Consider the following 27,512-nt stretch of genomic DNA (forward strand, 5'->3'; position numbering starts at 1 on the left):
CACCCCGACACCCCCGGCTGGGGCTGCTGGCTGCCTGTGGCCGGTGTCTGTGTTTCCTGCTGATCATTTCCCTCGCAGCAGCTTTCCTGTCACCCCTGGCTTTCCAGGTGCTCACCTGGGCCAGTGAGTACTTACTGATGTGCCTTGAGCCTGTATTTTCTGTACTCCCAAGTCTGTGAATCTCACAGGAACTGGGAGGCCTGGGGTGGCCGTGGGAAGAAGCCGCAGCTGGAGAATGTGTGAGGAGGGTGACCGACCCCTGTCTCCTCCGGCAGAGATCAGATGCTGAGCTACAACCTGGGCAGGAGGCTCCCGGCCGACCACGTGAGCGGGTACCTGCAGTTTAAGGTGGAAGTCACGTCCTCCGTGCACGAGGGTGAGTGCCTCCTTGGCGGTTCATGTGGGAACAGAGTTGAGTGTGTGTCCCAGCCTAGGAATAAGATGTTTTCCGATGATTACCTGTGGCCACTTTTGAGACAGATAGGCGAGCCTGTTTATGAAAAGCTGTCTCATGGGGCTGTGCCTGCATTTTGAAACTGGCTGCAGAATTTCCGCTGATAGCCGACATTTATACCTCCTATGCCGACCTGACTGGCACCGTGCCCGTTAGTGGGGCTTAGCAAGCCAATACCACCAGCAGGCGCTTCTGCGGGAGGCTACACTCTGGACCGACAGGCTGCCTGGCAGTTGGTCATTAGAAGTTCACTCGATATTTCTTTTTTTTATTTTAATTTTTCTTTTTGAGATACGGTCTTGCTGTGTAGTTCAGGCTGGCCTTGAACTTCCTGTGTAGCCTGGGCTGGCCTGGAACTCACAGGGATCCTCTTGCCTCAGCCTCCTGAGTGCTGCAATTACAGGTATGTGCCATCACACCCAGCTATTGTAATTTTTTATGTGTGCACATCTGCAGTAAGTAATGATACATGTATGATGAGCAGTTGGCCCCTATATGTAATACAGCTTAAACTGCTATGTCCCCTCCCCTCCTTCCAGTCCTCCCCCGGCCCTTGGTCTCTTTCCATTTGCAGAAGGTCTCTCCTCATGTCTTCTCATCTACCTTTTATTTGGCTCCTTAATTTAATTATACTTTGGGTTTCTTACAGAAGAGAAACTGAACAATTTTAAGCTTGTCTCTCTGATTTGTGCCCCTTAACACTCTGGTCTCAAGAGAACGAGGGCGCATTGCGCTGTGGCAGAGAAGGATCGCTTTGAGTCACCTGCAGGCAGACGGATCTCTCAGTATTTCTGGTCCACTTTTACCCATGGTGCTTTCTCCTGCAGATGCGTCTCCGGAGGCTGTCGGCACGATCCTGGGAGTCGGTACCGTGAACGGGGACCTGGGAAGCCCCTCTGATGATGAGGACCTGCCCGGCAGCCACCAGGACAGCCCGGGTTGTGCTAACGGGGCCGTGTCTGAGGACAGCACTGCGGATGGGACGCCTAAGCACTCCTTCAGGACTAGCTCCACCCTGGAGATGGACGCGGAGGAGCTGACCTCCACTTCTTCCAGGACCTCCCCACCCAGGGGCCGCCAGGACTCGCTCAATGACTACTTAGATGCTCTGGAGCACAACGGCCCCTCCCGGCCGGGGGTTTCAGCCTCGGCCGAGCGGCCCATGGGCGCCTCTCCGAAACTCAGGAGCAGCTTTCCCACTGACACTAGGCTCAGCGCCATGCTGCATATCGACTCGGATGAGGAAGACCATGAGCTCCAGCAGGACCTCGGGTACCCATCCTCCTTGGAGGAGGAGGGAGGGCTGATCATGTTTGGTAGGGCGTCCAGGGCTGAGGAGGGGAGCCTAACCTCTCAGACCAAGCCAGAGGACGCCAATCCAGTGGACCTGGAGGAGCACTCCATGCACGAGGCTGCGTCCTATGAGGACAAGCCGGAGGATCTTCCTGAGCTGGCTAACGGCCCCTCAGGCCCAGCCCCAGAGGATAGTGAAGCTGCCGGCCCAGAGTCCCAGCCTGGGGCGGAGCAGGGCAGCACCGAGCTGTGCAGCTCCCAGGAGGCCGAGCAGCCCGCAAGCGGGGCGGACACGGGCACCCCGGACACGTCTGGGGGCAGCCGGAGGGCCATCAGTGAGACCGAGTCCCTGGACCAGGGCTCTGAGCCCTCGCAGGTGTCCTCAGAGACCGAGCCCAGTGACCCGGCCAGGACAGAGAGTGTGAGCGAGGCCAGCACCAGGCCCGAGGGTGAGAGCGACCTGGAGGGTGCAGACAGCTCCTGCAACGAGAGTGTGGCCACACAGCTGTCCTCGGTGGACACGCGCTGCTCCTCGCTGGAGAGCGCGCGCTTCCCGGAGACCCCAGCCTTCTCCTCACAGGAGGACGAGGACGGGGCCTGTGCTGCCACCGAGCCCCCCAGCCTTGGCCCAGGCCCAGAGGCCGCATGCACCCCGGGAACACTGCCAGCTGTGCAGGTTCCCGGCACGCGGGAGGACGTGGGCCCCGAGCCTGAGGAGCTGGGCGAGGTCTGGCAGCGCAGGGCGGGCCTGGAGGGGGCTGCGGCCGCGGAGAGCCGGGCACCAGGAGAGGAGGAGGCTGGGGAGGATGCTGGAGCCTGCGAAGGGGCCACCGCGAGCGAGGAGGGCGCCACGGGAGGTAGGCTGCGCCCTGGGCAGGAGGGAAGCTGTGCCCCAGTGGGAGGGCGCCGTGAGGCCCGGAGGCCCGGCAGGGCAGGGGGGGAGGGAGAGCAGGTGAATGTGGGCCCTGAAGCCTTCTCCTGCTAGGTCAGAGCTGGGGACCACACAGACTGCAGAGGGGGGCCTGACGTGCAGGCAGACCTCGGTTCAAGCCAACACTTTTCCAAAGGGGCCTTCTCTGGATGGGTAAGAGGCTGGGCACACCGCAGCCTGCAGACCCACATAACGATCGGGGTGTCCAGGGGGGAAACCACACAGGGCAGCAGCGGGGCCCTCAGTGGGGCCTGCAGAGGTTATCAGGGACGCTGAGTCACCCCCCGTCAGAGTGTGCTTGCACACCTCTCTGTATTCTCTGAGGTGAGAAAGGTAAGCTCAGGCAGGTGATGCGTTGTGAGCTGTCCAGGGGCCTTGGGGAGTGACCTGTCCAGCATCTGAAGATGTAGATACACAGAGCGTGTTGGATTGGACCTCCGCAGATGTGCTTTCTAGAACAAGTCCTTTACGATGCTGTGTGAGCTCGGCATTCACATGCCAAAGGGTCATCGCATGTGCTTCAGACAGAAGTAGGGAGGATTTTCTCATCCTGTAACTCGTGGTTCCAGCCTCAGTTTCCCCTTCTTTTCCTCTTCCTCCTGTTTTGTTCTCGTGGCCCTCATTACCTTGCGGCTGCTCTGAGCAGGGAGGCGTGGGGAGGCGCATGCTGGGTGCGGGACGCAGGACGTTCTCCCTGAGGCCCCTCCGGAACCCGCGGCTACTGTCTGTCCTCTCCTTGTGTTTCCGGGCCTCGGATGGCAACTGAGACTCGTGGCTGCAGAGGGAGCGGCCTCCAAGGATGCTCGGCGCTCTTGTCATAAGACCGCGCTGTCGCTGAGTGACCCGCGGGTAACTTCGCCTTTGATCCTAGGTTCTCCAGCCAACGGCCACCAGCCCCTGCGGTCACTGCCCTCGGTGCGCCAGGACGTCAGCCGGTACCAGAGGGTGGACGAGGCTCTCCCGCCAAGTGAGCAGCTGTTAATGAAGGGCCGCCGAGTCCCAGGGTTCGGGGTGGCGGGTGGGCCGTCCCCGGGTCCTGGGGAGGAGGAGGACTTGGCGTCTGGAGGATGCGAGGCCCCTAGCTCCGCACGGGCGCTGTTCTGCCCAGCAAAAGTCAGTGCGGAGCGGAAGCCCTGGCTGCCGTCCTGGACGCACATCCGGGAAGTGCGGGCAGGCGGGTGTGTGAGAGAATGGTTAGAAGTTACCCTCAGGGCAGGCGGACTGTAGGCGCCTAGGAGAGCGCGCCGTGTACACGCTGCTCGGGCTTCCCGTCACCGTGTGCGGTCGTGAAGCAGGAGAGTCATGCGTTTCAGGAATCAGCCTAGCGGGGCGGGCGCCTGACACTCCTCTGGGGATTTGAAAGAAGCGTCCCTTCTTCCCGAACACGCTTAGCCCACGAAACCGAGAAAACAGTCACACCGCCAGGATTCACAGGGACCTGGACACAGTCTCTCTGTTTAAATACCAGAAGCCCACAGAGAAGCGTGGCCCTAGCAGAGCAGTGCAGGCGGTGAGCAGCGTGTGGCTCGGGAGACGGCGCTGTGGGGAGGCGTTGGAAGGCCAGCCCTTGCGCTCTGCTGCTCCTTTTCCACCTTCCTCTCTGCTCCTCCTTTTCCAAGGGGCGCTGGGGCTGGGCCTGTGGCCCTGTGTGTATGAGGTGTGGGCGTAAGGCGCAGAGCGCTTGCCTTTCTAGGGCAGAAATGCTGCGAGTGCATTTTGGTGAGGACGGGGCAAGAGCCGGCGTACTGTGTGGTCTCTCAGCCTCTGAGTGGATCCTCCCCACGCTGCGCTGTGCACGGACCCTCCCTTCGTTCCTCACCGGGTAACAGGGCTGATACTTTTGAAGCAGTGTTTTTTAAGAAATATATAACAAGAGCTGGATTAGCCGTATGCCATCTGGAGCCGGTGGAAGGGAGGGGGAGACGCGTCCTCGTGGTTTAGCTTTGGAGAAGAACTTAGAGTCAGGGAAGAGGGACCCCTGGGAGACCTCAGGTATAACGGGAACAGCACGAACAGGGACAGCGGGAGAGGGTGCTGGAGAGCGTCGTGCTTCACCTCTGTGAGGACCAGCACTGGCCAGCTGAGTAGCACCCCGGGGGCTGCCCGGGGAGGCTCGGCATCGCATGGCGCCTCAATGAGCGGCATTCTCCTGGTCACACCCAACTGCCCTAGTGTGTGTTGACCCTCATTTTGGTCCGCAAGTGGAAGTCAGTAGAGACGGGCACTTCCTCGCTGAATTTGTGACCACTGCTTGTGGCCACCCCACATCGTTGCTGCAGTGGTGCCAACTTGGTGAAGCAGGTAAAATCTACCGTAGCGCTTTTATATTAACAATTGCTAGTTCCCGTTAGTCGGTCAGTGTAAGCCAGAGTAAAAGCAATTTACGGCTTTATCCTATTTGAGGAGCGAATGGTGAGCAGGTGGGGAAACTCTCTTTTTTTTGTTTGTTTTTTTCTCCAGTACCGGGAACCGAACTCATGACCTTGCACTTGCCAGGCAGGCACTTTGCTGCTGAGCTAAATCCCCAGCCTCTGGGTGGGGAAACTCTGAGATGGTGCAGCCTGGTTCCCTCTGATACGGTGACTTCCAACATGGCGGCCGGTCCCCCACAGGTCGTGGAGTGTGAGGGCTGCTCTGATCGCAGCAGTGTTTGAAAGGAGGCCCTGGTGTTAGTGGTTGGGGACAGGGATTCTAAATTCCTGCAGTGACGGGACAGTCTCAGCGACAAAGAATTGTCCCACCCCAAGTTCTAATAGTGTCCCCTCTGAGAAGTGTACCTCTGTACTTAAGTTAACATTCGATAAAAATGACATCACATTATTTCTAGATGCTGAAGACTCAGAACTAAAGTGTCTCCCTCTACAAGTGAGGTTAAACACACACACGCCCATGCACGCACACACACACACACACACACACACACACACACAGACAGCAGCACCATCTCCCCCTTCTGCAGCCCAGGTAAGGGCGCCTGGTTAGAGGGAGCGGACTGGTCAGTCTCTTAAACAGTCTGGCTGCATCATTTTGAGGCTGACAGCTCTGCTTTTCAAAACACTGTTTATTAGGATAACTCAAGTTCGTCTGCAAGCTTTCCATTTTGTTGCTGCTTTAATAACAGATCAAGCAGGTCTTACCTGAAATTTGTACTGACTGAAGAAGTCAGCTGATGGCAAGCCCAGCTACACAAAGGAACGTCCTGAAGAGTCCATGCTAGTAAGAGCAGAGGCAGAGTCTCAGACATCCCCTCCTGTGCCGTCAGGTGGCCCTGTCTGGGATCGGAAGGGGAGGCCTGTGGAGTGGCTGGCGGCTGTGAATCCTGGCTGTTGGGTGGAGGTGGAGGGGTGACGTGTCAGCCTGTTGGGCTCCAGCAACACCTCACACTCACAGGGCTTGGGCTTCACGGAGCGTCATTAGATTGTCATGCTACGAGGTCCAGCCAGGGAAGCTTAAACGTGCTCAGCTGCCCTCCTGGGACGCACACGCACAAGGACCCTCCGGGCAGCTGTGTGGCCGTGTCGACCCAGCCACGTTTGCGCTGTGCAGCGCCTGTGTCACACGGAGCGGCACCTTTTCCTTCCCGTGTGGCCACTGTCCCCATCCCTAGGACAAGCTCCTGCAGCAGGACTTCGGGCTGCAGTGTCCCCCAAACCTGGCTTATCCCCCCACCATCGTGGTTGTTGTTTTCAGCTTATTTTCACCTTATAAACGATTTGAGTGTCAGCATTTGGTGAGGAAACCGTCTGGGAAAAGTATGCTTCTCTTTGATGATCTTTTTTTTCTGTGTTGGGAACTAAACCCAGAGCCCCTCATTCAGCTGCCTCCCCAGCCCTTCATTTGTGCATGTGTGTGCATGTGTGTGCGTGCGCATGTGTGTACTTATGTGTTTTGAGACCAGGTCTCACTAAGTCACTAAGTTGCCCAGGCTGGGCTCAAGCTTACAGTCTTCCTGCCTCAGCCTCCCAGAGCACTGGGATAACATAGTTGTGCCCTTTGCAGATTTGAAAACCCAACTGAGAGTATTCAGGGTGGCTCCTGCTGCGTTGCTTCAGCCCTATAGCTGATCACGTAGTAGTCTGCACATTGGGGAACAATGTAATCTCTGAACAGCCCTTTGAGCTCTTCTGATGAAAAGCAGAGGTTCTCCTGTCCCCTCTTCCTGTCAGCCCTCCTAGCTCAGGACTGGGGACAGAGCTTGGCCTCGGTAGTGACTGCTCTGCTGTGGTGTGATTTGTTACTTGATTCTCAAAATCCTCCTCTTGCCACAAACCTACACGGTGACCCTGTGGGCCAGGGACCTCCAGCAACCATTGAGGTGTCCTGACGAGTCACAGTTCTTGGAGGAGGCGCTGCTGAGAGCGTCCAGGAAAGCAGCTTGGGCTTGGGTATGCGCCAGCAGGCAGGGGTGGGCCACCTCTTCTGCCTGAGGTCACGGGCAGTGCAGCCAGCCAGAGGCAGGGCAGGGCTGAGGCCCGCTGGAACATCGTCACGCGATGGCTATACCTCAGTGGCGTGAGGACAAGTGAGAAGAGAACAGGCAGGCTGGCACTCTGGAAAAGCAGACTATCCGTGTATTTACACACTGGAGTAAATATGGAATTGCTGTGGAAGTGTTTTCTCCCCAAGGGGTAGTTTTCCTGGGACTAGGACTTGATCAAGAGGCGCAGACTGGATTAGTGGACTCCAGCGGCTGCCAAGCTGCTAAGAGCTATGCAGTGATGACTGTTCTGGGATGACCCAGGGAGACATTTACCGTTGTTTGCAGTTGGGCACTTTCGTGAGTAAGGCGTCCTCCACATGAAGGCCTGAAAGTAGACCAGGAACCTGAACAGTCTGAGTAATCTTAGAGTTTCTATGCTAGTTAGAACTTGGAGCTTAAAATTGTGTTTTCAGGAAAACTGATACTTTCAATCTAAAAAGCTATTATCTTAAAAGTTGAATAACAGGGAGCAAAATATGCAGCAAGTTGAACATTTTAAACATTTTCTTCAAATAAAATACAGCAGAAAAAAGCATGTTCAGCCTGCTGATCTCGTCCCAGACCATCCTCAGTAGCAGCCTGGACACTCTTGAGGCCCCGGGCTGTCCCCCACTGCCACTCGTCCTGGGAAGGGACTTACTGTCCCGGCTCCCCAAGGCACACATTTTTGTACTCTATGCAAATGGAAGCCAGACGTGGTGGCGCATTTTAGAGTTGCTCTTTATGGGGGATTCAGGAATGACATCAGGGTGGGAATACGGCATTTGACAGGGAGAGGCATACTATACATTCAACCTCCCGTGTTCTTCCAAAGCAAGTTTCTCTCTAGCTTCTCATTCTCCCTGTTGAACATAGAAATGTCTTTATCGACTTGTGACTTACGATTATTTGTGGCCTTTGTGGAAGGTGGATACAGGAACTATTATTTTTATAGCATTATGTCATTTTAAATCTTCTTTCATTTATTACGTGCCCCGTGCAGCGCACCATGGTGAAGATGTTTGAGGCTTCTCCCAGTCCCCCATTTTGCCTCCGTCCAGCCATCGACAGGGCCACATGCTCATGTCATTAGGCAAGTCCCATTCAGTTAGTCCCAAGAAAAAGTTATAGCTTTGAAGGTTTTTTTAACTTTCTTTTGTCAAGAAATGGAAAGTATGCAACAGCGTGTTTTCTTTTCTGCCTTCACTGCCAGCAAATTGAGAACCACACATTAGTAATAAGTTTTCCTTGGAAGGTTGGCAGCATTTCTTCCTGCTTCCTGTAGTTGATCTCTGCTCTTTGTCTTTTTTTTTTTAATCTCTAATTGACCTATTTTGCATTTTTAAAATTGAGAGCTACTATAAACGTTCTTGGAGGGACGCCGTTTGCTCTCATTTGCATTTGGTTTGACACAGTCTTTGCTTGAGTTGTCCTGGCCGTCACGAGACAGGAACGAGACGGAAGCAATTGGCCCTGAAGGCTCTGAGACGGGAAGGTGTAGTAGGAGCAAAGCGATGGGATAGACCAAAGGCTTTCCTGTGCTTAGTGTTTGTCACTGCCCCCCAGGCTGAGCATTCGGCCTCTCGGAAATGTCCCATTGGCGGTATTGGAGCTGTGCCCCAAAAGTGTGCCATTTGCCATCCATCACAGTGAGCTGAGACGGACAGAATATCGACTTCCAGTCCTAGCAGAGGCGACTGGGTCTTCCCTAGCTGGGGCCTGTGTTGGGACCTTGGCTCTGTCCCCTGTGGTGTTGATGCTGGGGATGTCCCACTGCACCCCCTCCTCCTGGGTCCGGGATTCAACCGTGGATCTGTGCAGAAGCCAGCGGACAGGGCAGCAAAGAGAGGCCAGAGGGAGCGAACTGCTCCGGAGAAGCCTGGCTGATTTAGAATAGCAACACACAGAAATGTAAATACGTACACTGCTGGGCAGGGAATAGATCTTCGCTGTTCTTGTGTTTCCTGTGTCAGTTACCCTTCCCAGCTGCGGTAGGTGCCCGTGAATTCGCCCTTTGAGAAGAGCTTGTGCTCTGTGGGCTTAAGTAGGGGAGCGACCTCCTGCACCATCATGGGGAGAGGTGTCTGCTGTTTTTGGGCTGAACACACACATATACATGTATATGTACAGAGACGGATGCAGTTAATGTGATTGAGTCACATACAATTATATCATTTTTAATATTTTTTTTGTTGTGTTGTTTTGAGACAGGGTCTTGCTATGTAGTTTAGAATGGCCTTGAACTCACCATGTAGCCCAGGCAGGTCTTGAACTCCTGCTGATCCTCCTGCCTCAGCCTCCCAAGTGCTGGAATACAGGGTGTGCCACCACACCTGGCAATAATATTTTTGAGTCTTGTATCTGTGTGAGATTAGAAGGAAGAAACTGTCCTTGGTCTGGAAGTGTCTGCATTTTGGGAAAGCGCCGATTGAAGCATGTAGGTGAAGGTACTGGCTGGTCACTAGGTTAGCAGTAGTTACCCCTTTCTTCTGAAGACTAAATGTACTACAATTGTGAGTAAATACTGTATATACATGGAAGTTTCCAGCTGTGTTTCCCCTAAACTAGGATAAACAGAGAAGAATCAGGTTTGGGTGAAAATAAGTGTCATGTCAATTTTGATGGGAATACCGAAGTTATTAAGATACCAACTGCGTGTATTTTGGAGATAGCTTCCCAGCACTCCTGTGTGAATGGTGAGTGTTGTGGGCGGGTTTGGAAAGGTTCTCTGCACTTAGAGAGCTTTTAGGAGATTGACACGGTACCACGGGATGGGCTTCATACCCAGGAGTGGCAGTTTCCAGAGGCCTGGGGAGAAGGGCCGGCTTGTGCAGGGGTCATCGGCAGGGTCCCTGTGTGTGTGTCGTCAGCCCCGCATTACTGCATGGCGGGGACAGCGGGTGCTGAGGCTGCTCAGCCTCATGAGTCCCTGCCCCTCTTCACCCTTCCTGTCCCTCACTGTCCTGTAGACTGGGAGGCGCGCATCGACAGCCACGGCAGGATCTTCTACGTGGACCACGTGAATAGGACCACGACGTGGCAGCGGCCCACGGCCCCGCCGGCCCCACAGGTGCTGCAGAGGTCCAACTCCATCCAGCAGATGGAGCAGCTGAACCGGCGGTGAGGGCCTCGCTGCTCTGTGTTCGGGTGGGGTGCTCGCATGGCCCACGTGGGGCTCGGCTGTCTCTGGATGTCCTGTCATTGCGCTGTGGCTGTTCCCCTGGAGTCATAGACTTCACTGAGCTTCTCCGGGTTAAAAAGATACCCACACAGGCCCAGCTTGTTTGGGAGTCAGAGCGGGAATAAATAGCGAAGACCCCTTGAGCTGGCCCTAGGCGATGGTTTTCAGTAGAGCAGATCTATAATTTGAAGCCAAGTCTCTGAGCTCTACCATCTTTCTTTCTGATGCATCTTTATTATCAGCTGAGGCTTTTTCAATCGGCCATTCTTTTTCTTTTCATGAATTTCTGTGGAACATAAACTACTTCTTCCTTTGTTTAGCTTTCATTGGTTAAGGGCCCTGACTTTTTATAAGGCTTATTAACCTGTGAGGAAGGTGTTGCACAAACAACCGACAGAAACGGTAAATGCAGTTTACCAAGAGGACAGACGGCCCATGAGCTCGGGGAATGGGGATGGGAGGAGGCAGCTGAGCCCGAGGAGGTGGGGACGCCTCTGGGTTTGCGGGGGCAGAAGCCCCGTCCTGGGAGCTGCTGGAACGTAACCCAGGCTCCTTCTCTCAGTTACCAGAGCATCCGCAGAACCATGACCAACGAGAGGCCGGAGGAAAACACCAGTGCTATGGATGGGGCGGGGGAGGAAGCAGACTTTCACCAAACCAGCGCAGGTAAGAGCTTGGGCTTGCTTTGCCTTTGTGACCTCCTGAAAGTAGAGAAGAAAGAGTAAGGAGAACGCTTGATCTTCTCCAAGATCTGCCGGTCCAGCCCAAAGGCTGGAGTCTCTTCAAAGCCTTGACCTTTTATCCGTACTAAGAAAAGACTCACAGAACCACCTAGAATATAAGTTGCCATCATCTCTGAATCTGTGGAGTAGTGCAGAAAGAATCCAGTCGTTTCACAGAATAACCTAAATGTTAAAATAGGGACAAGAAGTGTTACTCAGTCTCAATTCTTAATTAAGGAGAGTTGGGTTTTACGTACAGATTTACAGCAAAGAGGAAGTATCTGGGGGATGGAAACAGTGACAGATGCCGCCGGTGCTGGTTGGTTCCCTCGAAGCGTGGGCCGCGGGGAGCGGGGCACCCCTGACCTCCTGTGCTCTGCCCGCAGACTTCCGCCGGGAGAGCGTCCTGCCGCACTCTACCTCCAGATCCAGGCTCACGCTGCTGTTACAGTCGCCCCCCGTGAAGTTCCTCATCAGCCCAGAGTTCTTCACCGTGCTGCATTCTAACCCCGTGAGTAGCACGTCTTTAACAGCCGAGGGCGCAGAGCGGGACAGACAGCGTCCCCCTCACTCATGTCATGAAGCGTGACCGCGGCCTGTCCGTGCCACACCCTGTGTACAGCGCCGTTACGTTCTAACTGGCTTCGTCCAGACGAATGGTCGCAGTCCGTTGCACTGCTCTGACACCGGCATCAGCCAAGACAAAAACCCTAACGCTGAGTGGTTTATAAGCAACGCAGACTCAGTTCTCACTGGCCTACAGGATGGCAGCCCCAGGCCTGAGTACAGCCAAGTTTGAGACAGGCGAACGACCTCTTGCGGTTTGTAAGCGGCCCCTCTGCTGCCCCGCCCATGGCAGAAGGGGCGAGGGGCTTTCTCAGGCAGGTTCCCTGTGATGCCCTGCACAGCCCAATGCCGTCACCCTGGTGATAGTGCCTTTCTGGGGACACACGCTCGGTCCACAGGGGGAGGGGCATTCCACAGGCCCAGGGCCGCTGAGCGGCTTGCTGAAGACACCAGTGAGGGGGAGGCTGTACTCAGGCACGGTGAGGGCGGCACTGCCCGAGGTACAGCACGAGTGAGCGGGAGACCGGATGGAGGACGGGAGAAGGAAGAGGAGTCAGCCAGGGCTGAGAGGGCGAGCCGCTTGGTGGGTGCTTAGCCAGGAGAGGCGGAGGGCGGCCCGAGTGTCCGTGACCACACTTGATAGTAAGCGCTGCGTGATGAGCACAGGGAAGTGGCCTGAGGGATTCGTGAGAGGCGTGGGGAGGGAACAGGTGGAATTGGACAGGCACAGGGTACACCTTAGGGGAAGCAGCCAGGCCACAGGGAGGAGAAGGAGCCGGCGGAGTTGTCAGCGAGGTCTGCAGTGTGCACTCACTCACCGACGCTCACACACGGCCCACCCACTTCCGGAGCTCTGCTCAGGGGAGCTAAACCTCTTCCTGAATCCGCTCACCATCGCCTCCTGGTGTGCAGGCTTAGCTGTGAACAAAGGGGCGGGGGGTCTCAAGGTGCCCAGACCTGCCTTGCGTTCACCTTAGCAGCGTGGTGGGCTCTGTGAGGCACTGGCTAAGTCCTGGAGACAGAGACGACTGCAGCAGCGAGCCCGGAGCCCAAACGTGAAGACACGCTCCAGGGCCCGAGCCGGCGTTAGGAATCGGAATGGAAAGCTCCGGATGCTGCACCGCTGGAGTAGGGGCTCGACTCCCAAGGGAGGCCGCTCAGAACGGGGTGGAGGTGGGTTTGCATCTGAGGCAGGTTTTAAAGGCTGAGTAAGAGCTCGTCTTAGAAACGAGGGGGCAAGAGCATGCGGGTCAGTGGTGGTGAACCTACAGCACGCGTCCACATGGGCTGTTTGTATCACTGAAAGCACTAAAAGCTTGGTCATCACTGAGTAGGTGAGAGAAGCAGCACTTGCAAAACACAGGTGAAGCCGCAGGGCGTCTCAATCGTCCTGACAGAGGCCCCGGCACGGGCCGAGCCGCGCAGAAGTAAGCCGAGCTGCTGTGCTGGGAGCACCTCGCACCCGGGCAGGTCCGACTTGAGGCTGGAGTGGTGGGGACAAGCCAGTTACACACACCTGAGCTTGGGTGTGTGACATGTCCAGGAGATGACAGTTGTCGCTAAACACAAAAGAGCGTGCCATTGTGGGAAGAGTTTCGGACTTGGAGGCAGACGGCATGAGCTCCCCCGTGTGTGTTTGTTTTCATTTATCTGTGCATTCAGCCAGTCTTTCAGTTTCTGTGGTTAACCCGGAGTGTCTAGGCTCAGGGGAGAGCATGGTAGACAACACAGAGGGATGCCGGGGAAGACGTGAGTGAGTGAGAAGAGCCCTCCAGATACCACAGTGTGGTCCGGGAGGACCGGGCGACGAGGGCCAGGCTGGGAGGGCTGTGTTTCGGATGAGGTGGGCCGGCGGCCTCCCCGGTGAGTGACCACACTGAAGCCATTGCACAGTGTCAGGGAGCGGGAAGGGCAGAGGCTGGAGCCTTTGCTGAGGAGACGCTCCAGCTCAAGGGCAGGACGGAGGGTGATGTGGTCCGGTGAGGGCGGAGAGCCAAGCACGGGGGCAGAATGCAGGCCTCTGCGCTGGCAAGGACCTTGGGTTTTATTTTGAGTGGAGTTTATTCCAAAAGCCTTTCCTTCCTGGGAGTGACTTACATTTCTACATTTGTCCCAGCTGCTAGGCAGAGAATGAGTTTTAGGGGAGAGGACTGGCTCCAGGGTGGGGGAGGCCTGGACATCAGAGGGTATGGACCAGTGTGGTGTCTGGAGCGGTGGAGAGCCGGGTGACTTAGCGGAGGGTTCTGGAGGGAGAGCTGCATCCTGGTGGATCAGAATGTGGGGATGAGAAAAAGGCCTGAAGAAGACCAAACTGATTGGGCAGCAGCATTCAGGGGTTTGCTGGTGCAACGGTACCTCGGTGCACGAACTTAATTTGTTCTATAATTTTGGAAAAGAAAAGATGCCTGAGGGTGTTTGTCATCCGATGTGGAGTTCGTAAACAGAAGCAAAATTTTACCAAATTCCTTTGTTCACAAACTGAGTGTCTTTCTCAGAATCATGGGACGAATTAAGTTCATGAAGCGAGGTACCACTGTAACAGCAGACTGTTGTACGCGCGGATGCTTTTGTTGATGTGTGCCACGTGTGTGTCAGTAGTTGACCGACAGCAGTGATTTGTGAGCAGAGCTCTGGCAAGCGTGAAGGAGCAGGATCCCAGTGAAACCAGGCACAGTGAGATGCCGTCAGAACCCCGCACTCTGGTTGCAGAGGCCAGCCCGCTGTGGCCTGAGCCGGGTGCCTGCGTCTCATATGGGGTCTCATGGCTTTGTTTCTAGCGCTGAGCCTTCACTTTGGCACAGCTTACTCTGAAGTGTAATTTGTATGACAAGCGGTTAATTTTTTCCATTAAGTCTAGAAAAAGGCAGCCAGTTTTTTTCTGTAAAGGGTGAGAGAGCAAATAATTTAGGCTTTGGGGCCAGGGACAGTGTGTAAGCATGTGGGCCTGGCTGTGTACTGGTGACGCTTTGTAGATGCAAGTCAACAGTTGGCCCATGGTCTGAACAATAAAGGAAGCCTCCAATTGAGTGTGCAATTTCTGCGGTGTGAGTACCCTTGCTGGGGCCACCTCAAGCTGCTGTGACATCACGGGGCCCTGACAGCTCTGCCTGGCTGCCTCTGTGGCCCATGTCCCTCCCTGATGTGCGGCTTCAAGCAGAGATAGGGTTGGGGCTGAGACCCACTGGCTTGGTCTACAGCTGTAGTTTAACACGGGCGACTTAAGTAAATGCGTATTTTTGGCTCCTTGGAGATTCTGGTTAAGTAGATCTAGAGTAGGTCCCAACAGTCTTTTTTTAGATCCCTTAAGTAATTGTGGCGCAGTGAGTCAGGACCTGTAATTTAGGAGCTCTCTGCCTTTGTCTCAGCTGTGAGCTGTCTGGACGTCTGGTGGTTACTACCAGTGTAAGTCCTAGGCAGCTCGCAGGTCTTCTTGCTGTTGTGCTTCTCTTTTCTATACTTGGAAATGATATCAAAATGCCTTTTTCTGTACAACCTGTCTTGATTTTAAAGTATTCTTTCTAGAGCATTTCAATTTTTTCCTTCCTCTGTCCAGCTATTGGCCAAAAAGATGATCCACGCATACACTCTTGCATTTCTATAAGACTTAAGAAGGCTCGTTTCTCGGAATTGTATGTGGCAAAATTAAAGTAGTTGGATTTTTCTTGCTAAAGGTCTCAGAGGTACAAATTGATAGCACAAGTTGAACAATTTATTCCTTGCTGGAGTTTCTTACAAAACAAACTTTTATTTGATCTTCCTATCTTGATTGTTTTGTGTAGTATTTTACTTGAATTTTTATAAGACTTTCAGTAAATTCCTTGTTTACATTATTGAGAATATTTAACATAGAAAAGGAATATTCTAATTTGAAGGCTTTCCTAATTCTCTTTCGATTTGAAGAAAGTAACTTATGTTGAAAGATAGCCATGAAAAATAGATAGCAGGTAGCAATAATTTACGTAATTGTGTTTTCTGAAACAAAGTTAAGTAGGCCTCTGGCTGTCCTAACTTGAAAAACAAAATGTTGATGTTTTTCTGTGTCATGGACCTCTTTTAAATGTATTCTACTGCCCACTGCTGGCTGTTTTCAGATTTCTACCAAAATTGCCTCGATAAACTATTTCTCCTGTTGACTCAAAACTTAATTAATATTAAAAAAGACTAAGAAGATGGGAATATGTGTTACCGGGAGGGGGAAATGATCCAGATGTGTTACAGGTATGTATGAACAAATATCCCAAAATGAAACCCACGGTTCTGTAGAACTAATATGCACTAAAAAAGAAAAATACTAATTTGTGCCATGTCTTTTATAGTTAGTATACCTTTTAACACATTAATAAATTTAGTTATATGTAACTGAATAACGTTTCCAGCACGCATGCCAGGTAATTACTCCTCTGGCTCTTAATGAGCTCTTAAAAATATATTCATTCCATCACTTGAAGTCCTGAGTACTTAACAAAGGAAAACATAATTTTAAAAACTCATAAGTGTATTCTTACAAGTCCAGAAGTACTGCTTTATGCAAAATGGATGAGCTGATAGTGTAGCCATTTCCATGAACAAGTTTAAATTTCCCTCCATTTTACCCTGAAGCTAGATGAAGACAATGTAAAATCCTTCCTGTATAAGACCGGATTTGTATTTCCAGAGTCCAGCAGAAATCTGGAAACAACATTTCTTGTTTTGTTTTTTTTGTTTTTATTTTTCTTCCGGTGCCAGGAGTCAAACTCACAACTTTGCACTTGCCAGGCAGGCGCTTTGCCACTGAGCTAAATCCCCAGCCCCAACATTTCTTGATTTTGTTTACAGTAGATTTTCTTTAGTGAGTGGGGGATCCAAGCGTGCCAGTCTGCTCCCTATAAATGCAGGGGTACAGTCAGCGGTGTACAGTCAGCGGTGCTGGTTTCTAAGCAGAGCTTGGTATGCCTTGTCTGATGAAGGATCTTTTAAATAGGAGAAAGGTTATTCATCAGTAACATACCTAACCTTGTTACTGGCAAGAACAGACCTGGGTGAGAGCAGGGCTAGGGCAAGTAAACCAGGAGATTTGGTCACCAAAGCCCCGAAGGAAATTTGCCAAAGAAAGGAGGACTGACTCTCACCCACATTGTGGTTGTTTGGTAAGAAGTGACTACATACAGTTTCCTTTTCTGCTGCTCAGCCCCGCAGTAACATTCCCCTCAAACTCCTCAGTGTTCTTCCCTGCTCAGACTCCAGGCAGAGAACCAGACGCATGCGCTGCAGTTCTGAGCGGTTTACTTTGTAGCGCGATTCCACTAAAGAAAAGCAGCGGCCTCAGCCTCTGAATATTTCTTGCTAGGCAGGTGGATAACAAGAGGGAGGCAAGAGAGGGGACTTCGGGAAGAGAAGTATCTAAAGCGGATGTGTTAAATCACAGCAGAGGAAAACAAAGCTTTCTGCCCTCCAGAGAATCCAGTGGGCTTTGTCTGCTGCTCACGTTCGCCTCCCACCGAGCTACCTGCAGGTCCCCACGCGGCCTGCCCTGTCCACCAGTCACTCCCCGCGTCCCGGGGATGGCTCTTAGGCAGGAGGCGCCCTTTGCTCTTTCCTAACCTGCCTTTGTGTCAGATTTTTAAAAATCAGATCCATTTGCTTCATCCTTTTCTAAAAGACAAACAAGCCAACCAACACAGAAAAGGTCTTAATCTGATTAGGACAGCTAACCTCCAGCCGAGGAGGTAAAGACACCCCTTTTCTCCTAGCCTGGCACTTTGCCAACTCGATTCCATGCGGACTGAATACCCGCAGCTGCCGGTCCGCCTGCTTCCTGTCCTGAGCGCTGCTGTGTGCCCGCATTCCCGCCACGCTGGCCTCTGTTTCCGACTCTGCCTTCTGTCCCGAGCCACTCCCCACCCAGCCCTGTCATTTTCCTTCTCCGTCCTCTGAGTGACCAGTCCCTGTCCTCAGGTGTAGACAGGGGTTAGCACTGAGGTAATGAGGGTTAGGAGCCCCCGCTGCAGGTGATGCGGGCTGGGATGCAGATGAATGATTTCAAAGACTGAAAGGAACAAGCAGTGTTAGTACTGTCCTCCGTCATTGTGGGTGTGGTAGGCCCAACCTTCCGTTTATTCTTTCAGTTACCTATAGCCTGTGCTTTTCTAGTGGTTTCTACTTCTTCCAAGCACTCTTACATCCTTTGCTTTATTGTATTTGAATCTCACATGGCTACAGAAAAGCAGGGGGATTATCATTACCCCATCTTGCAATTGAGCAAATTAAGGCAAAGCAAAACTGATTGGCTGGCTTTGTCCCTGTGCGTGAGTGATAGGAGGAGTGCAGGAGTTCTGTATGGACCAGAGTTTATCATACGCTCTTTGAATTCTACCTCTGTGTCTCTACATTATGTGTGTATCTATGCACAGGTAGTATGGACACTGTGTGATACGTAGATGTTTGTATGTTCGTTATAGGAAGGTGGCAGTCTGGAAGGATGTGCCTGTTTGCCGGGAGTGTTTTATGTAGACCCCCCCAGTCCTGAGCCCCTGCTCAGATTTGAAAGCATTGTGATTCTAAAGGTCCTTTGCTACTTACTAATGAGAGACTCTTTCTCTCCTTCACTTGCTTTGTTAGACTGCTTTCTGCTGAGATCCTTTGCGCTCGGTGCTCTTTCCCGTGTCTCCTCGCCTGGGGAGGAGGTGAAAGGATAGAATTAATTATGAGGCCAACTGAGAGTCTCTTGCTTGAAGAAAGGCAGCCAATCATGGGCTCCATGTGACGTCACATGTGATGGTTCTGGAACTTGATTGCTGCAGCTCCTCGCCTCACGGAGTTCTGCCTTTTTCTCTGGCAGGCCTGGGAGCACTCATGGTGCCCTGGATGAGGAGCCTCGGCATGGCCTGTGTACTTATCAGATAGGAGATGGAGGCAGAGAAGGGACTGAGATACATGACTTAGAACGACAGTCAATGTCATGCTTATCTACCAGAATGTCCCCCCATGCGTCCCCAGAGAGACTTACGAGAGAGTAAGGCACGAAGCTGTTTCCATCACCCCACAGAGAGAGAGTCCCCCTCTTTTCATGGCAGCACTGCCCCATCCTGCCATGCTCTCCGACAGCCAGGGCCCTGGGCCACGTGGTTGCCCTCTACCGTGAGGACGCACTGTCATTTAGATGGGCACGAGGAGATGCAGCCGGAAGGGTTCTAACTTAGGTAGGGCAAGGCACGGAGAGCTGAGGGTGGTTCAGAGTGACTGACTCCCTTCCTTCTCCCTCCCGCCCTTCCTTTGCTTCCATAGGGGAAAGTATTTTAAAGCAAAGCAAATATCATATCACGATAGTGAGTTAACCGAAACACTGCAGGTTCTTCAGAAACATCAACCAACAGGGTCAGTGGTGTCAGCGAATGAAGACATGTTTCTCATTGCAAATCGTGTCATTTGTGGTCACTCGGGGTCCCAGGGCCCCGGGCTGGGAAGCAGCTGCCGTTTCTGACCTTGCCAGCGCTGCGCTTGCGGGGACGGGGATGGCGGCTCTAGAGGGCTCGTATGGCAGTGACTGCGCCGAGCTGGGTGTGACACAGCTGAGGCCCAGGGAGATGGGAGCAGGTCACACTCATCTATATTTTGTCTCCAATAACTGACAGTGCTTAGCACAGCAGAGACGGTGAGTGTTTATTAGATGGAAATGATTTCCAGGGACTCTGGTACCTTTGGGATTTGCTTGGGGCTTAGACTGAAAACATAACAAAACCCGGAAGGGAAGCTTGCAAGGCCCCAGCCGTGGTCACGTATCCTGAGGTACTGAAGGTAAGAAGCAGCCATGGCCTTTGGACTCCGTTTGGAAAGCATGGAGACCAGGGTGGTCATTTACTGCCTAGTACACTCCTGGATGTCATATCCCCAATGACTCAAGGACAGCTCCCTACAGCCATTCCCGTTCTACTGCTTAGTACTTGGTATTATGCAGCGAACACTTGTTGACTGACTGATATACGCACAACCTGTGGTTAAGGATCAACTTTGGAATTTTCTTTAAGTATCATAGATGAAATCTACAGAATTCTGGACAAAACAGTCATTTCTCTGTGGTGCAGTACAGTGGAGCTTTACTCAAGTTGCACTTCAAGTACTATATATAAATTTAGATACACACACACACACACACACAGACAGGGAGACAGAGAAAGACAGAGATAGGCAGACAGACAGAGAGAGAGACACACAGAGTCCAGCCAATTTGACCTGCTTTTCCATTCACTGAGTTCATCCTCTAAGAAAAGCCCAGTCTGCGGCGGTCTCATTGAGGGTGAGTGTCCAAGCCACCCACCTCATTTCGTGTGCCTCTATATTTAGATGTATGGCAAGCACCCCACGGCTTGGTCCCCAGACATGTGTGCCCCGAGTCTCCTGGTGCATAAGACAGCACCTGGCACCATGCTGGAGGAAAACAGTTTGTATTTTCTTGCTGTGGGGTGCACAGACCCTCACCTTGGTGTATTTCAATTGTGTGTTTTTTGCTAAAACTACTTTTAGGATCTAACGTCCCTGTGGAAGAAGATACCACAGCATTCTTGTCCTTTGGATAACAGAACACCAACTGTGTAAAAGACCTGAGCTTCAGTAGTTATCTGTATGTGGTTTCACTTGAGGTCCCCTGCTCTGTCTGCCTTCCTGGTGTGTGGGTCTAGGGCTAAGGTGCAGCCCAAGTCTGTGTTTCCCGTCTCTGCCAAGTCCCTGGCGGTAGCCGTGGCGGTGTTCCTGGGTATAGACGTGGCTGCCCAGCAGGTTAACACTGGTTCTCTGTCCTCTCCCCAGAGTGCCTACCGCATGTTTACAAACAACACGTGTTTGAAGCACATGATCACCAAAGTCCGTCGGGACACGCACCACTTCGAACGCTACCAGCATAACCGGGACCTTGTGGGCTTCCTCAACATGTTTGCCAACAGGCAGCTGGAGCTGCCGAGGGGCTGGGAGATGAAACACGACCATCAGGGCAAGGTAACAGGGGCAGCTACCTGGGGAGCTGCGCGCCGCCGCGGGGCTGCTGGGGCCTCGGGGATTCCGCCCTGCCTCGCCTGCAGGGCTTTTAGGAGGCAGGGCGCAGCGGGCGTGGAGTGGTGGGCATTTGGCAAAGCACTTATTTCCCTCGGAGTTCTTACCCCTACCGTCCCCCACCGTGTCCCTCCTGCTGCTCTCATGCAGCAGCCCTGCTTCTTCCGGACTTCACAGCTTGCCTTGTGGGTATTTGATGGAGAGCTGTGGTATTATCTGGAGAGGGAGTCCCAGAGCAAGCCTCTGCACATGACACCCTCTGGATCTGGCCTCAGGGCCTTGTCAGTGCAGAACTCTGATTTTGTTAGTTCCTAAACAACTCACTGATGCATCTGCGATGAAGAAAACATAACAGTCACACAGGCCCGACACGCAGGATCTGCACTTCCTTCGCAGACAGATGGACCAGGATGCCTGGTTATGATCAGGAAGTTGCCGTATGCATAAGAAGCGGAATGGACATGTTTGTACTTGTCAGGAGGTGTTCGCCTCTCAGATTTTATTTTCATTTAACATTTCTGTAGCATCAGCTTCCAGCCATGAACAGTTTCGGCTTTTTGTGCGTAGAGAGTCCTTGCCACAACTCGGTAAAGCTGTGTATTGATATTGCCACTTGCACGCAGGGAGCGCCAGGGCCAGACAGGCTGTGCCCTGCCCAGGTCACTAGACAGGAAATGGCAGAACTTGACAGGAAGTGGTGGAGCTGTGACAGCAAATGGCGGAGCTGTGTTCTGATCTAGGCAGTTGGCTTCTGGGACCACAGGTGCAGAGAGCCGGGGCACAGCAGGACACAGTGGAGCCTGTGGCTGTGGTGGGGACTGCCGTCACACTCGAGGTCGTGGGGCTTTCAGAGTATTCTCTCAGGGAAGCCTAGTAGGGTGGGGGGCTGCGCAGGGGCAGAGTGACCAGTCCCTTCCTCGAATTCCCAGGTAACTTTGTCTCCGCAGTCGTCCCCCTCCTCACCCCACTGTGGGGGCTAACAGCGTTCTCTTCCCTAGCGGACAAGCCCCTCTGTGAGCCTTCCTCTTCCGCCCAGTGCACGCACACAGAAGCTTCTAGAAACACGTTGATGACGACACTTGTCTCCTGTAGTGTCCTGGCTATGCAGCAGGCTCTGCTTTAGATCAAGCAGGAAACTGGCAGCCTCCCTCCCCACTGCTCTTCCTCCTGTGCTCCCCTGAGAGGCAGCCCGTGACCCATCCTACTTGACCTCTCCCGATGCATGTGTCAGGTTGGCTGTTTTGGTGCGAGGGTAGTGATTGTGTTTGTACTGAACTTTAGGCGTCTTCAGTTTTCAAAGAGGCTTTTGCAGTAATTGTATAAGGCCAAGGATTTCAACTGATTGAGGATTAAGTATCGGGTATTCTGTGTTTGGGAGTCCTAGGCTGGGAAATTTGTTCAGGTTACATAAAGAGAGGGAGGGAAGGAAGGGACAGAGAGGGAAAGGGGGTGTAAAACACTCATCAAAAATATTAACCATGAATTGGAAAGTAAGAACAAATATCAAGTCTCTCTAGCTGAACTGGTGACAGTGATGATGCCTGTACTTTTCAAACTCATACCACGTGACCAGAGCTTGTTCTGTTTTTTCTTCATGGCAGTTTATGAGGTGGAATATTGTTATCTGTATTTTACTGAAATTTGGAGGCAGTAAATAATCTATGTATTAACAAAGAAGTGAGGAACTCAGGATTCAAATTCTTAGGTGTGACTCAGCCAGTGTACTCGCTTAGAAAGAATTATTTTTGGAAACGAGACACTTCAGCATCTCAAGGAAGAGGAGTTCCAGGCCACGTGCTAGGATTACAGTTTCCTTCCAAGCTGAGTCATATACAGGTCTTGAACAGATCATGGATGGTCTCCCAGAGGACACAGGCTCAGGATCACGTAGGTGTCTTTGTGTACAAATAACAGAGGCCCCATGCCAGGGGCCCACAGTATCGTTGTAAAGAACTGAGTTCAAGCAGGTGTGGTGGTGCACATCTGTAAGCCCAGCTACTCAGGAGGCTGAGGGAGGACGATTGCAAGTTTGAGGCTACTCTGAGCAACTTAGTGAGGCTGTGTCCAGAGAGAGAAATGAGTAAGTAGATGGGGCGGGGTGTGTGGGTCAGTGGCAGACGGCTTTGCATAGCATGCACCGGGCCCTTACTTAATCCCTATTACTGAAAAAATAGGAGAGAGTGGGGGAGAGAGAAACAAGAGTGGAGTTTACAAATATCCTGATGGCTTATACAATGCCAGCCTCCATGCTAGAGATGCCACACTAGCTCATCTAGTTTTAACAGTTCTGTGAAACACGCTTTACTGTAGAAGAAACCAAGGCTTGGAGAGGCTACATTAGTTGTGTATGAGCAAACTCCTAGGTCCGAATCCAGCTCTTTGTGTATTTAGAGCTTTCCCATGCGAGGCTAGACTGGACTTTGTGGGCCAGTATCCGTCTAATCTTGGAAGCAACAGTTCCTTGGGTCTGGCTTTCCTTGTGTGTACAAATGAATGAGTTGATCCTCTTTTCACATGCTTATTGGCGGCTTGCACATTTTATTTGAAGAAATGTGCGTTGAAATACTTTGTCTACTTTAAATTGGATTATTTATCTTTATGTATTCAGTTGCGAGGGTTGAGTCCTATATACATTCTGGACGCTGGTCCCTTATCAGTACATGTTTTCTGGGTTGTTGTTCCATTATCTTGATGGTATTGTTTTAGCACAAAAGCTTTCCATTTTTAGAAAGTCCAGTTTATCCATGTTTCCTCTTATTGCTTCTGCTTTTGGTGTTGGAGTTTAGAAAATAGTACATAACTCAAGGCAATATTTACTCTCTATTTTCCTCAGGAGTTTTATAGATTAAGCTGTTTGCTCCATTTAGATGTATGATTCATTTTGAGTTCATGTTTTTTTTTTTGTAGTTGTTGTTTGTTTGGTACCGGGAATTGAACTCACAACCTTGCACTTGCCAGGCAGGTGCCGTGCCACTGAGCTACACCCTCCGCCCTGAGTCCATGTATTTTATAATGTGAGATAGAGGTCCAACTGTACGGCTTATATCTAGATGTCCCCCAAAGCCTAATGCACTCATAGGTGGGGCTTTGTGGAGGTGGCTAGATCTAGGGTGTTCAGATATGGATTAAGGGTGTGCAATAATTACATTAGTTTACTGGTTGGTTAAGCATAGTTTTGAGTGTGGATAATGGGAAAGCCCACCCTGGCTGTGAGTGGCACCATCCAACAGACTTGGAGTGTGAGTGGAACAAAAGAGAAAGGGAGGCTTGATGCCACTTCTTTCTGTCTGCCCCGCCATGGACTGTTTCCTCTCTGCCACGCTTCCCTGCCGTGGAGCCAGCCAACTATGGACTGGAACCTCCACAGACTGTGAGCTACAGTAAATCTTTCCTTTCCTCCTTTAACTTTGTCCCAGCAACGAGAAAATAACTAAGACACTACCTTCATTTTTTTTGGACATTCAATTGTCCCAGAACCATTTGTTGAAAAGACTTATTTTTTGCCTATTGAATATCATTAGTCACTGGGGAAATGCAAATGAAAACCACAGTGAGATAGTACATTACACCCAATTGGAAAATAACAAGTGTTGGCAAGGATGTGGAGAAATCAGAGCTCTTGTATGTTGTTGGTGGAATGTAAAATGGTGTGGCTACTTTGGAAATAGTTTGAGTCCTCAAAAACAAATGGCTCCTTCATGACAGAACTCCTAGGTATATATCCAAGAGAAATGAATATACCTCCATATACATCTTATATATAACTGCTCGGAGCAACAGTGTTCTGAACAACCAAATATTAGAAATAACTCAAGTGTGTATGCATTGGTAAATAGAATGTGGTGATCAATACAACAGGATATTACTTGATGCAACAAAAGAATGAAGTAGCTGATACATGCTACAGCACAGATGAACTTTGAGAACATACACTGGGGGAAACTAGCCAAAGATCATATATTGTATCATTGAGTTTATGTGAAACGTCTAGAATAGGAATGAATAAGAAAAAGTAGATTACTGGCTGCCTACTGTTGTGTAGTGAATGAATTCCAAGGGGTAGGAGATATAATTTCAGGATGGGGTGGAGGATGAACAGCAAAACGTTGCAGAATTGGATAGTGGCAAGGGCTTCACAACCCTGTGTCTATAGTAAAGAAGGCAAAGTACATACTTGAAATGAGTGAATTGCATGGTATCTGAATTAAATGCCGATAGAACTGTTTAAAAGAGTGATCAAGTTGTACCAGAAAGCCAAGTCACTTTTAGCTCCTAGATTCTTTAGACCTCTGCTTCCTTAGTGTCCAAGTTCAGATGATAGGGTTCCAAGCTGGATTTGATATCAAAATGCACTTGTCTTGGTCTCTGTTGACTGTTTGAATAAAATATCATAGCGAGCGTATCTTATACAGGACAGAAGTTTATTTCTGTCAATTCTGGAGGTTTCACTGTAAGAATTGGGTGGGGGGCAGAGTGCATCAATATTTAGTCTATAGCAATAATGCTTTTTTTTGCTTTCAAGTACATTTGAAGAAGTAATATGTAGTATTTCTGTTAGTAGTACTTTGTTCCATTACTTTATTATTTCAATTTTATAATGCTGAGACTGGTAATTAAACCAAGCTTAATTGCATACAAGATTGACTTTAGGTGACTGTGTGGTCAACCTCTGGAAACACCTGTCAAATCCAAGGCCTAGGCTTATCACCTAAGGTACAAGAAACACACACACACACACACACACACACACACACACACACAGAGCTTCAGAGCATTTGTTTTTCCTTCTTAGAGCACATTTCTATTTTGTACATGATTTTATCCCCATGAACATGCAGTAGTTGCTCATTAAACTCAGCCAAGAGCCAGAAGCATTTTAAAGTGAGGCATTTGACTAACCTCCCTTGAAACTGAAGCATTCAAGTCAGAGAGGGAGGCCGTGTGAAAGGAAACTTTCTGCATGCTTCTCATTATAATAATTCTAATCTTCTGCATACTCGGGGGAAGGGTAAAAATCCGGGTGATTTGGAATCTGAATGACAGTGTTGATAGAGGCATTTTATTATTTTTTCCAGAAATATGCATCAGTGGTATTAAAATAAGACTTATTTAAAATGCTTCTGGCTCTTGGCTGAGTTTAACAAGCAATTACTGTGTGCTCGTGGGGATAACTTATGTAGAAAATAGAAATGCGCTCTAAGAAGGAAAACCAAATGCTATTCAACTTTATAAGTGTGTGTGTGTGTGTGTGTGTGTGTGTGTGTGGTTTGTTTTTTTGCCATGGTTACTTTGATGGATCTTAAAAAAATTCTGCTGAATGGGGTCCGGATTCCTGGCCAGATGTGACCTCTCTGAACCCCCTTTTTCTTGCATGTAAGGATCGGTGCCTGTCTGTTCAGCTCCTGGAGGTCTGATTGATTAGGTATAATGACCTATAAATTATAGGTAAACAGTGGGATTACAAGTGGAAGATTAACAGTAGGAGGAAGGATGATAGTGATCACAATTCATTCAGGAAGCACAAGACCCTCGGTCAGTGGTGGTGAACCTATGGCCAGCATATTATTGTGTTTTTAGGGGATATAAAGATATTAAGGGAGAGCTGTTTTTCCTAAACTAAAGCTTCAGTATTCAGGTGCAGCTCCAGCGCTGGCACTTTGTAATAAATACATAGGTTTAGGGTTGCAGTTTGGCACTTATCTCTAAAAGGTTCGCCGTCGCTGCCCTAGATCAGGACCCCATGGAAACAGTAAAGTACAATGGTAGTAATATTTTCATTTACAGTAAAACATATTTCCCATATTTCTTGGTTTTCTCTCTGCAAAAATCATATGCTATGCCATATACCAGCTAAACCGCCATCGGTTTCCTAGCCAAGCCCTACACCTCTGTGGCTTGCGACTTTGGATGTCATTATGGGATTCTATGCAACAGAATGCGCAATACCCCACGTGGAAAACCACTCAAGGATGTGTTTTCAAACAGAACAAACACTTGTGAGGTGGAAGTCACCGCAGGAGGACTCCTGGTGGCTGGACCAGAGGCCCCCACGGTGACCCCGGCCCTGGCTTCTGTCCCACACGAAACCGTCGGCCCCTGCCCGCTATGCCAGCTTCTAGTTAGTTCAGTAACTAAAATGCAACTGAATGTTTGGAGGCCTCCAAAATCCCCACAACCCTTTAGCAGTGTAAGTGCTACACTGTGAAAAGTATATTTATTGTCTCTTTGACTATGTTTGTTGCTTTTCCAGTTCATGTATTTGTTTCAAAACAAGGAATACCTTTGGTGGTGGTGGCCTAGTGTAAGTTCTGCAGGAATCCAGACAGATGGAATTGAGCCCTACATGTGCGGATAGCACACTGGCTTTGAGGATCTCTTGCCTTTGCTTTAGAAGGGTAAAAAGATGTCAGATCAAAAAATAAACCACAAATAAATTTGCATAGCAGACAAATGGAAAGTAGAAAGAATCTTTCTGGGGTTAAACACACTTTTGAGTGAGAGAGTAGAGCAGACTCTGGCTTCATGGACACATTTCTGAGAAAAATGCCAGACTCCTGGGGTGTGGAAGGAATTGCCCAAGTATGGAGAAGCTTTGACTTTTCTGACACTTGCCTTCATGACTGACATTGGATTTAAATACACACACACACACACACACACACACACATTGTTTTGCAACTTCACCCTCCTGCCCACCTAAAATGTGTCGATTTGGATAAATCCATTCTCGGTCTCCCACACAGAGTTGCTGATAAGCGGAAATCTGAGGTTCTGTCTTTCTGTGGCAGAGTCCCAAGCACTCTTTGTTGTATTTTCTTTACGTGGCTTCTTGATACGTATTCCTGGCTTGGCACAGTATTAACTGGGAGCAGTGCCAGGCTTCT

The 27,512-nt window shown here is 50.7% G+C and overlaps 1 protein-coding gene across 1 annotated transcript in view; it reads left to right on the forward strand.

Moving 5' to 3' along the window:
* The window catches only part of Hecw2 (HECT, C2 and WW domain containing E3 ubiquitin protein ligase 2), a gene marked incomplete at its 5' end in the record, with an annotated part of 193,309 nt that overhangs the window by 90,259 nt on the left and 75,538 nt on the right, over positions 1-27,512 (forward strand). Inside the window, 7 exon segments of the mRNA XM_013512122.1 lie at positions 276-376; positions 1,282-2,604; positions 3,550-3,645; positions 10,107-10,257; positions 10,881-10,984; positions 11,427-11,551; positions 20,389-20,574. Of these exon segments, the coding sequence (XP_013367576.1) occupies positions 276-376; positions 1,282-2,604; positions 3,550-3,645; positions 10,107-10,257; positions 10,881-10,984; positions 11,427-11,551; positions 20,389-20,574 (2,086 nt within the window).

The sequence above is a fragment of the Chinchilla lanigera genome, unplaced genomic scaffold, assembly GCF_000276665.1.
Source record: "Chinchilla lanigera isolate Chin_1 unplaced genomic scaffold, ChiLan1.0 scaffold00002, whole genome shotgun sequence".
Lineage (NCBI taxonomy): Eukaryota > Metazoa > Chordata > Mammalia > Rodentia > Chinchillidae > Chinchilla > Chinchilla lanigera.